The 15,387-nt window shown below is 45.0% G+C and overlaps 1 protein-coding gene across 3 annotated transcripts in view; it reads right to left on the bottom strand.

The window, feature by feature from the left end:
• Nucleotides 1-3,777, bottom strand: part of LAS1L (LAS1-like (S. cerevisiae)) — a 20,624-nt gene extending 16,847 nt beyond the window's left edge. For 2 of the 3 annotated variants that reach the window (XM_012643526.1, XM_012643530.1), the window contains exons 1-4: nucleotides 3,455-3,777; nucleotides 2,577-2,702; nucleotides 1,543-1,612; nucleotides 465-546 (exon numbers count right to left, since the gene is read on the bottom strand). In XM_012643526.1, the coding sequence (XP_012498980.1) occupies nucleotides 465-546; nucleotides 1,543-1,612; nucleotides 2,577-2,702; nucleotides 3,455-3,645 (469 nt within the window). In that variant the 5' untranslated portion in view covers nucleotides 3,646-3,777. The remainder of the gene's footprint in view (nucleotides 1-464; nucleotides 547-1,542; nucleotides 1,613-2,576; nucleotides 2,703-3,454) is intronic. The other variant, XM_012643535.1, reaches the window with a different exon arrangement.
• Between the last annotated feature and the right edge of the window lie 11,610 nt (nucleotides 3,778-15,387).

The raw sequence follows: 15,387 nt of genomic DNA, 5'->3' as shown, positions 1-15,387 counted from the left end.
TTTTACACTTTACAGCAGCGAATCCCAATCCATTCTCTGTATGTGCTTCTTTCTCCAGCCAACTTCTCCAAAGATGTAGTCTGCTCATGGTTCTTTACACTGGTCCACCCTCCACCTCAGAACCTAGGTTGTTGTATGGTATTCCTCTCGAACTCCTGAGCTCAAAGGATCCACCCGCCTCAGCCTCCCAGAGTGCCAGGATTACAGGCGTGAGCCACCACGCCCGGCCTAATAACCCTGTTTTATTTAAAATTTTGATATTTTGTTTATCCTGGATTTTTTCACATTATAATGTTATTTATCTTGATTACTGAAACTTTGCCCCCCCTTAAATGTTGTGCCCAAGCTAAGTGCCTCACTTGTGCCACCCCACTCCCGGCCCTGACCCCAGGTGCCCCTCCACTCCTAGTTACCCCCAATCCAGGCCCCAGGGCTTAACTGAGATATACCCCCTGGAGACTCACCTCTGCGACAGTCATTTATATGAGGCATTTTCTTGTGGGTCAACTCATGGCGAAGTTCAACAATCCAATCCGGAATGTTCACCTGATTATAGGGGAGGGCATGAGTACAAAATTACAACTATTGAAGGTGGAAGGGACCCAAAGATAAATTCGCCTGACCTCCCACCCCATTTTCCACATAGAGAAACTGAGGTCTTGAGAGAAGATTCCAGTGTTAGTGGCAGAGCCAGTATTAAAAAAACCAGGTCTCGGCTGGGCGTGGTGGCTCACGCCTGTAATCCTAGCACTCTGGGAGGCCGAGGCGGGCGGGTGGATCGTTTGAGCTCAGGAATTCGAGACCAGCCTGAGCAAGAGCGAGACCCCATCTCTATTAAAAAAAAATAGAAAGAAATTAGCTGGACAACTCAAAAAATATATATATATAATAATAAAAAAAAGAGGTCTCCTGATTCTTTTTTACTGTGCTGTGGAGGTGGTATTGAAAATCAGAAAAGGCACCCATCTTCCCCAACCACCAACTGCCCTCCTGCAACAAAGAGATTCCTGTGAATGAGCATTAACAATCACCTTCCTCAGCCTCCCTCTGCCCTGTGCGTCTCCCTGGGTCCTCCTTACCCTTCCCTTCCTCCCACACCTCCTGCAGGAAGCTCCTCTGGACGACTAAGAACATGCCTGCCATAGGGGCCTCTACACACTTCATATACTCACTTGGGGCAGGAATGTATGGCATTTTCATGCTACTAGGCTGAGCCGTCTCCTCCCTCAGACTGTCACCCTGAGAGTAAGTGCTGTGACTGCCACCTCTTTCCTGTTCCCACCTGGTGGTACATTCTGGCTCCTGAGCTTCACTGGGCCATTCCCAACAAGCGGGGCAGGCCAAGCCCTCTGAGAAACTAGTCATGAGCAATGGAGCAATTCTGTTTCTTTCAAGCTGGAAGCTGAGGCTCTGGGGTTCTTGCTGGGCTTGACTGATACTGACGGGATGAGTTAGTTTGACCGTGTGCCCACATTATCCCATTCCCCATTCAGTAAGCCATCTTTAAGAGAGAATTGAGCAAGGCCACTTTATCATACGCACCTCCTGAGCCAGGAACTTGAGAGGGAGCTTGGAAAACTTTGTCTTCCTCTCCGAGATAAGATTCACAAACCTGGGGTTGGGGGAGAAATAAGTGGCACAGCCCAGGGAACCATTTTACTCAAAACACCTTGCTGAGTTACTGACACCTTGCATTTCCACAACCCTTCCACTGACTGTCCTGTCCTGTTCTCATGGCTGGTGTCAGCCAGAGCAGGGACGGTTCCATCCATTCCAACATTTACTGAGACTCTGCCCTGTACTGAAGCCATACAGATGAATAAGATGCTGCTCTGGCCTTGAAGAGTCCGGTGTCGGATAAATAATCATGACATAACATATTACACTAAAACGTAATATGTTATAAATGCTACAAAAGACTACATCAGATGATAACAGGGAGCACAATGGAGAAGGTAAGAAAAGCAAGGAAGGCTATCAAAGCAGACAAGGGGAATAGTATATGAGATGAGCAAAGACTGACAGATGAGAAAACTCAGTGGCAACCTTTTTCCCAATGTGTATGAGACAGCTAGAACCACTATGGGTCACTTTGTAAGTCAGGAACTCTGAACTCCACTTTCACAACTCAGCAACTTTTTAGTGTTCATGGGGGAGAGAAGGGGGAAAGGGTGGTGCTACGTACAGATGGGGGTAGGGTTGGAAAGTCCACATTAAATCACAGCAAGGACATAGACCCATTCAGAAAAGTTCCTCTGGGTGATGAGTTCAACAGGAAGAAAAAATATCAGACCCATAGAGATATCACCTGGTCTGAACCCCACCCCGACTCCCATATTCCAAGAAGGAAAGAAAAATGGGAGAGAAGGCTTTCAGGAAAAGGGAAGAAAAAGAGGAATGTGTTGACAGAGGTACCAAAAGCTGTCAAGTGAAGCAATAATCACAGGCTGACCCACACTCAGGGACACGCAGGGTTTTTCTTCAGGTGGCACCTGAAGCCAAGCTTTGCACATCACATGCCTCCCCCACCCCCTGCCCCCTAAGCCAACCCCCACCCTTACCCATGCAGGTCTTACCTGACCAATGCCATGCCATACAGCAGTCTAAGTTCATCAGTGCCCAAGCCACCAGTTACATCCATGAGCTTACAGCGTATCAGGTCAGCAGTAGAAGCCACTGCCAGGGGGAGTTCGTTGCCTAACCTAAAGGGCCACAGTCCAGCACCATCATAAAGGCCACTTACACTGGTCCACCCTCCACCTCAGAACCTAGGTTGTTGTATGGTATTCCCATCATATACTGGGTCAAGAGTGCATGAACAGACACAAAACAAGAAGGTGGGAGGTGAGAGGGCAACGTCTGTGAGATCCGACAGTATACAGGGGATGAGAGGCTGGCTAGGGTGAACACAGAATACCTAACTGCCAGACTGTAAATCAACAGTTGTGTGGACAACGTCCCCTTTCTTTCAGCCTGAAACCCTCAACCCATTCAGCTAGAGAGCCCTTTATCCCTCATTAATCTGCCCCCCAACTCACTCTTACCAACTGGACTGAGGCGCCCAACTAAAACATGGTTTTGCAGGCAAGAGTCCCTCCTTGCCCTCCCTAATTCAAATCGGAAATCCAACCCAGGGTGTTAACCTACTCCTTAGGCCGTGGATCAGGCATCACCGGTCCCTCTGGCACCCTACTCAAGTTGGGAGAACGTCACTCTTCGGAGGTAAGGGGTAAAGCTCGTAGATATAACAAGAGAATTGTTGAGGCACAACCCCTTACTTTCCAACCACAAATGGGATGAAAGCAAGAGCTTGGCTGCGGCTTTACCTCCAGGCACTTGAAGAGGGACAATAGGCAATTCAGGGAAAGCCTGGGCAATGCGGCCTTATAGAAACTCGACAAAGACGTCAGGCGCCACCAGCACTCAGGCAAGAAGGCGGAGCCCGCCGCCTTACCTGCTTCTCCACACGGTGATGCGGTTCAGCGCGTAGCGCTGCAACTTATGGTCGTCACAGAACAGATAAACCGTCACCTGGTCCCATTCGGCCCTAGTGAGCCAGGCGACCACGATGCTCTGAGCCCAGAGTGGCGACGATTCTTTCACTTTGACGCACTTTCCGTACCACGCACTCCACACGAGATCCATTCCCAGGGACCCAGACCTGGCCCGGCTCGGGATTCCCACCACACACTGGGTTCAAGGCCAGGACCTGTGCCGCGGCGCTCGACACAGCCTTCAGCTTAACGTGCTACCCTCACTCCGAACCGCTACTGCGCCAACAGCCAATTGGAGAGCATGACCCCTACGCAAGCCCGCCTTCCAGCGTCAGCGTGACCAAGCAGAACGTGAGAGTTAGTGGCCGTCCTAACCACGTGCGAGGTTACGTGTTCGTCGGCGGAAGTGTTCTTCTCGGAAAGCAACCCTGCCAGGTGCAAGCGGTCAGCCTCAAGGTTCCGCTAATTTCCTGATTGCTAACGGGCAACGAGACCCAAAGGGATGTAACTGGAATGAAGGAGGAATTTTACTTTGCGCCCCGTGGCGGGCAGCGGAGGGATTGTGATCAGCCAGTGTACTTCCTGGAAATGTGATTTTTAAGTATATTTTTACTGCCATGAATCAGGACCTAACCCAGTAAAACATTATGGACACTGAAGTGAGAGTACAGGGCAAATATCTAATATCTAAATAAATAAAGTTGGATTGAAAAAATCTGCTTTTTTGGCAGGTATCCAGGGGCCCAGCCTTCTAAATTGGTACCAGCCTGTTGCGCAGTGATTATGAGGCCTGCATTACTGGGATGAGAATTATCTTGAGAGTATAAACACCTGGGTTCTGGTCTTAATTTTGCCACTAACTGTGTGGCCTTGAACAAGTCTCTGCCCCTCTCTGGGTCTCAGTTTTCCCATCTGTACTGTGAGGGTTGTAGACTCTAGATTCTCTTTGTCAAGGGAAAAGAAGCCAAACTCTATAAAATAGTTTAAAGAGCCAAATTTCAGGAGCATGACACGGAGCCACGCCCAAGAAGCCTTGAGCAAGTGGACTCGCTGTGATTGGGTTACAGTTTGTTTTTTTTACTTTTCAGGGAGACAGGGCTTACAGGTAAAAAAAAATCAATACGTGGAAGGCATACATTGGTTTTGGCCCCAAAACGTGGCCATTTCAAAGGGGGGGGGGGTTTACAGGTTATAGGTGGGGTTAAAGATTCTTTGACTTGTAATTGGTTAAAAACATGAAGCTTTGTCTAAAAGGCTTGGAATGATTTAAGATAAGGAAGTCTGTTAACAATCAGAGACGAGCTGGGACATATTTGTTGTGTAAATTAAGGACCTGCAGGTTTGTTTTGCATAGCCTTAGACCTTTCAATGAGTTACAAAGGATATTTACAAGAAGGGAGGGGCGCATGATGAGGCACGTCAGACCTCCCTCCTCATGGCAGGCAAATCAGTTTTAGGGTGTGCCCTTGGCTAGGAGGGGTATATTCAGCCATTCAGCAGCCCCCGCCCCGCGCCCTGGTCAGGGGGAAGCCTTAAGATTTTATTTTAGTTCACACCTTCCATAGCTGAAAATTGTAGCATTTTACTCTGCCAATATTCCACTGCTATGTTGGCTTCAACATCCCTAAAGGTATACTTAGTTCTTCTGCATAATTTCTTGGTATTTTGGAGTTCTGGGAGGAAAGCAATCTTATGAAGCCTTTCCGATTTTACAGGTTGGCTAAAATGTGTTTAGCACTCTGTTCCAATCCTCCTCACAGAACTTATTTTCCAATCTAACACTTGAGAGAAAGAGAACTGTTAGCAATCTTAACAGCATTTCTGCGAGTGGCTCTTTTACACTTTACAGCAGCGAATCCCAATCCATTCTCTGTATGTGCTTCTTTCTCCAGCCAACTTCTCCAAAGATGTAGTCTGCTCATGGTTCTTGACTGACAGTTACTCTGTCCTGAGCAGCCATGCCAATTAGTAGGCCAGGTGTCTGCCAGAAACCAGATATCATTTTACCTGCGCGATCTTGGCTGTGTTCAGGTAAAGAAGTCAGGGAGATGGTTCCTATGATTCCTCAAGATACAGTCCAATCAGAGGAGCTGCCAGATCTGTAGCACTCATTCACTCACATTTTGGGGGTTTATAGGCTAATCATTTTGCATAGTGCTTTTCAGGTAAAAAACTGTATTTTCCCACTTTTCCTCCACATGGAGCTGAAGGTCTCCCTATTCCATGTGTTCCAAGAAAACTTGCCCAAATCACATAACAAGAGTGTCGTGTCTAATATGTGGCAAATGGGGCCTGAGACCTACTGAGAATTAGGGATTAGTGGAGCAAGTGTGTTAAATAGTAGTATCTTTAAGGGAACATTTTATTAGTTTCCACCTATGGCTGCTATAGCAAATCACCACAAACTTGGTGATTTAAAATGACAGAAATTTATTCTCTCATAGTTCTGGAGGCCAGAAGTCTGAAATCTGCATTACTAGGCTGAAATCAAGGTGCTGGCAGGTCCACGGTTTCTCTGGTTGCTTTAGGGGAAAATCTAACTAATGCTATCTGCTTCTGTAAACCTGCTTGCTTAAAGATTATAATCAGTCGCTCGTAACCGGAGTAGGTGGTCCAAGGCAGGTCCCGGACCCCACGGTTATGAAATGTATGATGTAATTTGTCCCACTTCCCCATACCTTATGTCACGTAGCCCATCTTAGAATAGTATAAGACCTCCTTGCTTTTTCGACTAACCACGATTCTCTGTACCTGTACTCTGACAGGGCAGGGGTGGTCGCTGGCCAGCTAATAAAGACTCATAATTCGGCTGAATTCGATCTTTAAGTGGTCATTTCTCGCACTCCGTACCTTAACAAAAGGAGGAAAATGTGATTCTCTCCCAGGTCTCTGTAGCTCTGAAGCCTAGGATCTGGCCCCAACCCCAGCCATGGGGCTGTGATTTACCTGTTTACAAAGAGCTTCAAGAGCACGGAACCCCAGTGCTTAACACAGTCTTGAGCCCCAATTATCTTTAATCCTTGTTTGCTGAATGAATTCCTGAATATAATACCTCACTTCCCACTAAGGAGGTGTTGCAGTATTTCTCAAACTTATTTTTTTGATAAGGAGAAAGAACCCAAGCCTATTTTTTATAAATAGGAAAGCAAAACAAAACCAAAAAAAAAAAAAGTATGAAAAACTAAAATGCTGGGCCAAAGGAGAGATAGTGCCTTATCCAAAGGAATAGGCCCTCTGAGGAATTTCGGATTTCAGGCCTGATTGTGGGTGTGGGGGGCTTATGTCTGTGAACTATTAATAAAATACAATCTTAAGCCCCCCCAGCTGATTGAATGGACCCCCTCTTGGCCAAGGGGACCCCAGAAATACCCTAAAGCTGAGTTGCTGGCCTGAGATGGGAGGTCAGACAAGATTAGTCATACTCCAAGAAGGATATCCTTTGAATCTCATAACCAGGCCTAAGGCTATGCAAGACAAAGCTTGAACCACAGTGGAAGGTCCTCAATTTTCCCAACAGATCTCACGAGCCTATGTCTGGTGGCTTGTCTCTGATTAGCAGACTTCCTTATCTTAAAACATTCTGAGCCTTTAGACAAATCTTCATTTCTTTAACCACTTACAAATCAAAGAATCTTTAAACTCACCTATAACCTCAACCCCCCACATCACCCCTTCCCCACCTCCGGCAATTTCGATTTCGAGATGTTCTGCCTTTTCGGGCCAAACCAATGGACACCTTCCATGTATTGATTTATGATTTTATGTGTAATTCCTGTCTCCCTTAAATGTATAAAACCAAACTGTAACACAAGCACAGTGAGACCACTTGCTCAAGGCTTCTTGGGCATAGTTCTGGGCCATGGTCCTCATACTTGGCTGAGAATAAACCCCTTTAAATTATTTTACAGAGTTTGGGTTATTTTCCGTTAATGCATCCCTTCCAAAACCTCCAGGCTGCCAAAGCCCTAAAATGGCAGAATTTCCTTAAAGAAGTAGGTGACCCACTTAAGAACAGAAACTCTGTTTCAATAGATGAGGCACATCTGATGTTCTATCCAACAATACCTCAGAACCAGGTGCAGGGCCAGATAACACATCTCAAAATTAACTGCCAGTTTCTGTTGTAGGAACCTCTCCAGAATCAAATAGCCTCCCCATGAAGGGACCCCAGAGGTCATCTTACCTAGTTCCCTACCTAAGTAAATTGTATCTCGGTGAACTGGGAGCCTATGCATTCTTGAGGATTTGTTTTAGATGCTAACAATGCTCATAGTAGAAAGGTGTTCATGTCTATCCTCCAGCTTTCACGTTGCATTAGCAACATGGTTTCTCTCAGCTCTCTGCCAAAATGACAAACACCATAGATTCAAAGTTCTCACTGCCCCCTACCCCACGCTGCCCAACAATCTATATGATTGGAATCTGTTCAAATCCTCAGATTGTGTATTTTTTCCTAACAAAGCTAGAAGCTTCTCTAGTAACATGGAAGATTAGATTGGAGCAGTGCAAGGTAGCTGAGAGAGAGGAATCATCTCTTTTAGGGGGTCTTTCAGAATCTTTCTAAAGCAGTAGCTTTCAAACATTTTTGAATCCTGACTCATTGAAAGAAATAGATTTTACTTCATGATTCATTTCACACATACATAAGTATAACAGAAACGAAAGTTCCACAAAACAATACTTACCTTTACTAAATGCAATTCAACTCTAGTTTACTTAGTTTCATTTTTTGAAAAATGTTGGTCATCACATAAGGGAGTCATGAACACATACCACTAGTACCTGAAAACCAAAGCCTTCAATCCCCATATTCAGCCTGGGCACGAAGAACTGAAACCACACTTTACTGTCTACATTAACATGACTTTGCTATTCTACTGTCTTCATTAGCATGACTTTACTTTTGCAAGACTTCCCTGCCCAGGAAAATGTCATCATTGTTCATTATGAGGACATCCCCAACAACCAGGAAAAACCCATCAACTCTTCAATGGAAAACATCAATAGAGAGTTCAAAATTCCCTAAGAGTCTTTGAATCTCTCACATCAAAATTCTTGCCTTGCTGTTTCCACCAATCCTGGACTGTTCTATCTCAATCCTTACCTAACTCTAATCAAGTCCCTGCATTGAAAGACCCACCTCATACCAAATTTGCAATTCTCAAATTCTGACCTTGCATTTCTCCCTCTGAGTTACTGCTAAAGTTTTGCAGAGGTGGTATTCTCCTTTATCCCGGTAAGCTATAAACTCCACTTTGCCTTATCAACAGGCTATGTTGATGATATTTGGGAAGCCAGCTTTTGACACACCACAGGATGCAGATATAACATGGGGTTTATTGGAGGAAAACTTACAAGCAAGCAGAGAAGTAGCAGAGTGCACATAGTCCTCCGAATTCTCCTTGTTCCATGGCATAGGCTGGTCACAGATATCTGTATGAACTACAGTAAAAGTCCCAGAAAACAGGGGCCTGACTGGCAAGCAGGCCAACTGTGCCACTATGAGCACTCCAAGAGAACACTAGCTCTGGCTGCACACCGAGAAAAGGGGCTAGGGTACACTTAGTTTCTCCAAGTAACAAGAAATGTATCAATGATCTCCCAGATCGGGAACAATGCTAGGGAGTGTGCATGCCCAGGGCCAAGGTCTGCATACAGAGGGCCCTAGGAACAGCCTTGCCTGCCAGAAATGCTGACATCAGCCAAAGGCCTTGTCTTTCCACAGCTGGCTCAGTCCAGTGCAGCCAACTGTCTCAGTTAAACTGAAAAGGAGGAGAAGATGAGCCTCCCTGGCCATCCAGATTTGTTTTGCATCAATCACCCCATAAATGACTCCACAAATGAGTATAGGGTTGCAACCTGCAGTTTAAAAAAACACTGTTCTCACGTTTGGGGTAATTAATATATTTATTATATTGATTGTGGCCATGGTTTCACTGGTGTCTACATATGCCCAAACTGATCAAATTTTATAGTTTAAATATATGCAGATTATTATATGGAAATTATAACTCATTAAAGCTATGAAAAATTAATAAGCAGTGGATCAGAGTAAAGTGTATAGATGCAACAAGATTGGTTGTACGTTGATAATTGTTAAAGCTAATTTTGTCTATCTTTGAAAATTTCCTACTTAATTTTTAAATGAGTTTTACCACACAAATATGCAAAACAAAAAAACCCCTTCAAAACCCAAAAACCTGTTCTTAGGGTCTGAACTATGGTGGCATGGTTATTATAAGGAGAGTAGAGAGTGAAAAAAGCTCCAAAGCTCCAGCAAACACAAGTTCTTTGGAGCCTTCCGTTACTCCAGTGAAATAATTTTTTTCTTTTTTGAGACAGAGTCTTGCTCTGTTGCCCAGGCTAAAGTGCCGTGACATCACCCTAGCTCACTGCAACCTCAAACTCCTGGGCTCAAGCGATCCTCCTGCCTCAGCCTCCCGAGTAGCTGGGACTACAGACATGCGCCACCATGCCTGGCTGATTTTTTCTGTTTTTAGGGTCTTGCTCTTGTTCAGGTTGGTCTCGAACTCCTGACCTTAAGCAATCCTCCTGCTTCGTCTCCCCAGAGTGCCGGGTAGGATTACAGGCATGAGCCATCACAACTGGCTTGAAAGAATTTCTGATATCCTAACAACAGAGAAGAAATCTGGGGACTAAATGATATTCATGCATTCAGTAATTCACTGAAGAAATATTAATTGAGCACCCATATGTGCTAGACACTGTCCTAGGCACTGGGGATGCAGCAGTCAACAGGACAGAGTCTTGGTCCTCATGGAGCCTACATTCTAGTGAAAGGAGAAATGTAACCTACAAGAACACAAATACTTGTGTGATATAATTTTAGGATATGAGGTATGAAAAAAGATGAAACGGATTTATAGGGATAAAAGAGTAACAGGGAGTTCAAGGAAGACCTATAAAGAATGGGTTCAATCTAGAGTTGGGAGTAAATATTGGAAATGGAGACAGGAGAAAGAACAGAAAAAGGGGATTAAATATTGGAAATGAATGTTACTTACTGGATATTATAGGCAAAATGCTAAAGAGAGGGGAAGTATTTGCTCAAAAGAAAAGTGCCAAAGGCCGTGCCCCTACCCGTACCTATAGAGGGGATAAATGCAGGCTTTAGGAGGCTAAATCCTAAGGAATTGTGGCTCAGGAGTCCAGTCTTGACAGAAGCCCAGGGACCTTTAGGCAGAAACCAGCTTACCTGTCTTTTTGACAGGTAAATGAAGTATGTGTAGTGGCTAGCTCAGGTATAGAAAATAATACATTTAGGATTAATTCCTTTGCTTTAAGGTTTAGGAACACCCCTCACTAGTCCTAGCCAGATTTGAAGACAAATTGCTCAAGGCCAAAGGCATTGGAGGAATGGGAGCTAGGCAGTGAGGCGGGGGAGATAGGGTTGAGATGAGAGGGAGTCAGCAGCCCAGGACCACAGAGAAAGAGAGATGGTGGGGAGGTCTATAGCCGCTTTTTTCTAATACTCCCCTAATCCCATACCCTATCATCTGCCTCAGGATCCTCAAATTCCAGGATATTAAGAGGGACTGTTCAGTGAGACTTCAGGACACACAGGTGTCAGGAGATTGTGCTGGCCTGCACCCAGTACTACTTCAGCATAATGTGGAATGGCCTGTTTGGCCTGCAAGTTCTAGAAAGTGTACTGACATTAGTTCTGCACTAGGTGGCAGGACACCCGAGTTCCTGTCCCTCTTTCCCCTGAAGATAGTGAAGCAGACCCTTTTCTGGGCTTCATTTTCTCCATCTGTAAAATGAGAACTTTGGGCTAGATTTTATCAGTAGGCCACCTCTATGATTTTCTACAGTGTAAGATGAGGCCCCTCTTGGGAGCTGGTTTTGGCATCAGGGGGCTGAGGATATTCTTGTGGATGCCAAAAGCTGGAGGGGTGGGCTCACTGGCTCCCCATGACCGACTATTATCTTGGCAAGGATAACTTTCCACTCTTATCCTCTTTATCATCATGCTGGTTCCTTGTGCCCTGTTTGCATGCATGCACGCGTGCATGCGAGAAGGGGTGTGGTAGGCTGCAGGGTACAAAGCCAAAATGGATTGAGAGACTGCAAACTTGATTTTTGGAGACTCCACTTTTCCAAAAATCTCTAGCATGGGCTGTGTCTTATTATGCCAGAAGTGTGATAAAGCCAAGTGAAGTGACAAACAAAACGTCTTTCAGTGGCATTGCAATATTGTAAGAAAAGAACGGGATCCAGAGTCAATTAGCCTGGGTTTGAACCCTATCTGGGCCACTTTCCAGCTCTTTGACCTTGAGCTACTTACTCCAAATCTCTCAGCCTCAGAGCCTTTAGTTGTAATATCTATTGGGCTAATAATATCCACTAGCCCAGGGTTTTTCAACCTCAGCAGTATTGACATTTTGGCCCAAATAATCCATTGTTGGAGTTGTCCTGTGCACTGTAGGATGTTTAGCAGATCCCTGCCCCTACCCACTAGATGCCAGTTACACTCACTTCCTTCCAGCTTGTTGCAACAAAAAATGCCTGTAGACATTACCAAATGTCCCCAGGGGGTACAATCACCCGTGGTTGAGGACCACTGCCCTAGGCCATAGAGTTATTGGCAGGAATAGACATGAGAAGCATCTTACAGTTTGTTGAACCTATGTATTCTTTAAAATACATATTTAGACATTTTATTAGAGAAATAAAAAGCAGATTTGTTTGTGAGCCAAACAAATGAGAGCATGGGATGGTTGGATTATGCCTTCACTCGGAGAGTTGAGAAGGGATGACTGATAATAAAACCATCAATTATCCCAGTTTGCCAGGTCTGAGGTGGTTTCCCACAATGTGAAATGTTTAGTGCTAAAACCAGGAAAGTCCTGGGTAAATCAGGACGTCACTCCAGTCAAAAAAGTCACCACTGGTATGTACTATGTGCCAGGCACTTTGCTGGGCACTTCACATATATTGTTTAATCTTGGCAGCAAGCTTGTGATAAAAGTAATATCCTTATTTCCAGAAGCAACTGAGGCTCAGTATAACAGAACGATCTAGCCACATTGATAGGCATTTGGGCAAGACCACTCAAAGGAGATGTGAGATGGTTTCAGGTCTTCCAAAACCCCAGTGGGATGGCCTGTACTCCCTTCCATCACACTCTGAGGTTTTCTTCTCCCTCTGTCCTTGACCCAGGACACAGAGGAGACCCACCAGAATGCAACCGATGACTTGCTGGTGACAGTATGAATGCACAGTTCTGAATGTATCATGCCCACATCTTCAGCATGAAGTGAGCTCCAGTGGGCCTTCTGAGAGTACCAGAATAATTATCCCCAAGGGTAAGGAGATGGTCATGAAGAAAGGAAAATTGTCTTGTCCCTTTTGGGTCATTACCCCTTAAGTAGGAGAAGATGGAGTGGGAGAGGTGAGTAGGGTGACTCAAGGCAGGAAAGAGACAGCAAATCCACATTTCCTTAGTGTACCATCATTTTCCGGGACTTTTCAGCATCTCGCCCCAACCCCTATCAAAGGGAAAGTTTTGTCCGTAGAAAGCTCTGCCTAATGGTCTGGCATCATAAGCCCTTGCCAGGCCTTTGGGAAGGAAGCTCTTTCCCAGGATGTAGACCTTTCTTAAGGGAAGTCTGGGGCTTTCTCTGCTAAGTGTGGGAAAATCTATCTCTTCTGCTCCCTTGCCTGCCTGTATTTTGGTCTCCTAAACAGCTATCCTTGCTCTATCCTTAATAACTTGAAAACAAACTTGCATTTGATCCTAGTACCCACAGTGAAATCTGTGAGCTGCCCATTTTATCCCCCGTGCGTGCTTTTTGATCAAAGGCCAGCATTTGTTAGTTCTCCTGTTTGCCTAACAAGAACTGCCCACCCTCATCACAGCTTTATCTGTTCCTCTCTGAGTCCAAGGCTATCAGAGAATAATGTTCTTTGATGTCCTCCCTCCTGTTCCTTCTTATGGTCTCTGGACAGCCAGAGAGACTTCAGAAGGGGCAGTTAGGAGGCATGTTCACAGGAATCCACTCTTACACCCAAAACTTCTGTCACAAACTCTCCCAGACACATGGACTATGGAGCTGGGAGGACCCTCCATCAGAAAATCAGCCAGTTTAACTCTCTCAGCTTAGAGAAGGGGAGGTAGTGACAACCTAAAAGGCCAAGGGCCTATCCCAGGATCACTCAATGAGTTGGGGACTAGGCCTGAAGCTAGAACCCATGGCCACCAGAATCTAAATTTTCATGTGGAAGACTTCTTACTTTCTGAATGTCATCCTAACCCTGATGCAGATGAGGGGATTGGAAGTTCTAGCCAGGAGTCTGGCTACTTAACACCCTTCCTTAGCAATCTGCTGATTGGAAAGATCAGTGTCTCCACCCAAATACATAGCCCTGGCAGGACAGCCTTTGAGTGGCGAAGGAGAAAGCCAGATCCTCAGGGGGGATTGGTGGGGTGACAGTTATCTTAGTGGCTCTTGCTGCCAAGTGTGATCCTGGATATAACTCATTTGCCTAGCTTGGCATAATTAAGTTAAAGAATTGACTTTTCTCTATTTAAGCTTTTTTTTACTTTCATAAATCTTTCTTAAACTACTGCCACACACCAATGGGCAGCTTCTCTAGTTTCATTTGTTTGTTCATTTCCTGGACATGTAGATCATGATTTTAAGCACATGGTGTACAGTATGTTGTCTGTTGGAAAAACTTTTTCTTAGTTTTCATGAAAGAATGAAATAAAGAGCAGGAACTTTGGAGATTCCCATAGATGAGGATTCTAGCCCCAGCTTGAATTCATTGCATAAATCTGCCCAAATTGCTTAACCTTTCTGAGCCTGGCTTTCTTCTCTAGCTGCAAAATAGGTCTCATCATACCCACTTCAGGATGTTGTTGGAAAGATTATATGAGATGATTTGGGTAAAGCACTTAGCATAGTGCCTGGCACATGGGCTGAATTTCTGCTCAGTGAATAGGGCCTGTTAACATCGTTGTAATGTTCCTCATTCTGCTGAGAGCACTGAGAGAGATCTCTAGGTATGTTGCTGCCGCTCACCTAGGAAGCAGTACTCCATACCCATAGACCCTGTCCTAGCTCCCCAACGCCATCTTCTTCTAGCCTTAAAAACTAATTTTGGAGTGTGGTGAGGCAAAAGGGAAGCATAGCGATTAAAAGTTCACCTTGCTTCCTGATAGCCTGGGTACATTGCTAATATCATGGGTATATATCATTATCTCTGCCTTTTTGCATTGTTTTATAATTATCTGTTTACGTCACTGTGTCTGTCTAACTAGACTTAAATCAGGTCAATGACTGTCTTAATACTTTCTGACCCTGCAAGGCCATGCGTTAAACCTGGGGCAGAATGGGTGTACAGGGAATATTTGGATAAATTAACAAATGAATGAGCTCCCAAATGCTAGGGACAGAATACTCAGGCTCTTTCTGATTGTAAAAGGGTCCTTCTCTCTCCTTAGATTACCGTCTGTAGGCAGAAAAGAGCGCGGACTTGGGAGATCCAGATGTTTCCTGTAAGAGAAGCCATATTGAGAAGGTTTTTTTTTTTTCTTGCCTCACCCATCCACCCCACTCTAATTTACTTTTCATTCCTCTTTGTGTCCATAGAAATTTCCACCTTTATTCTAGTACTTAATGAACATAGTCTTAGAGTAAAGCAAGTTCTATATTTCAGTTACCCCTTCAGAGTGGCTACTCCTGGAGGTTGGGTCTGGTTTTGGAGCACTGGCACTGGCTTTTGAATCTGACAGGACTGGATTAGAAAATCTGGCTTGGCCAGGCGCGGTGTAAGCAAACACTAAAAGAATTTGTCAGAAATGGCCGGTTGCGGTGGCTCACGCCTGTAATCCTAGCACTCTGGGAGGCCGAGGTGGGCGGATCGT

The sequence above is a fragment of the Propithecus coquereli genome, unplaced genomic scaffold, assembly GCF_000956105.1.
Source record: "Propithecus coquereli isolate 6110/MARCELLA unplaced genomic scaffold, Pcoq_1.0 Scaffold101, whole genome shotgun sequence".
In the NCBI taxonomy this organism is placed as follows: domain Eukaryota; kingdom Metazoa; phylum Chordata; class Mammalia; order Primates; family Indriidae; genus Propithecus; species Propithecus coquereli.
The sequence above is the reverse complement of the archived record's forward strand: the minus strand, read 5'-3'. Positions and strand labels throughout refer to the sequence as shown.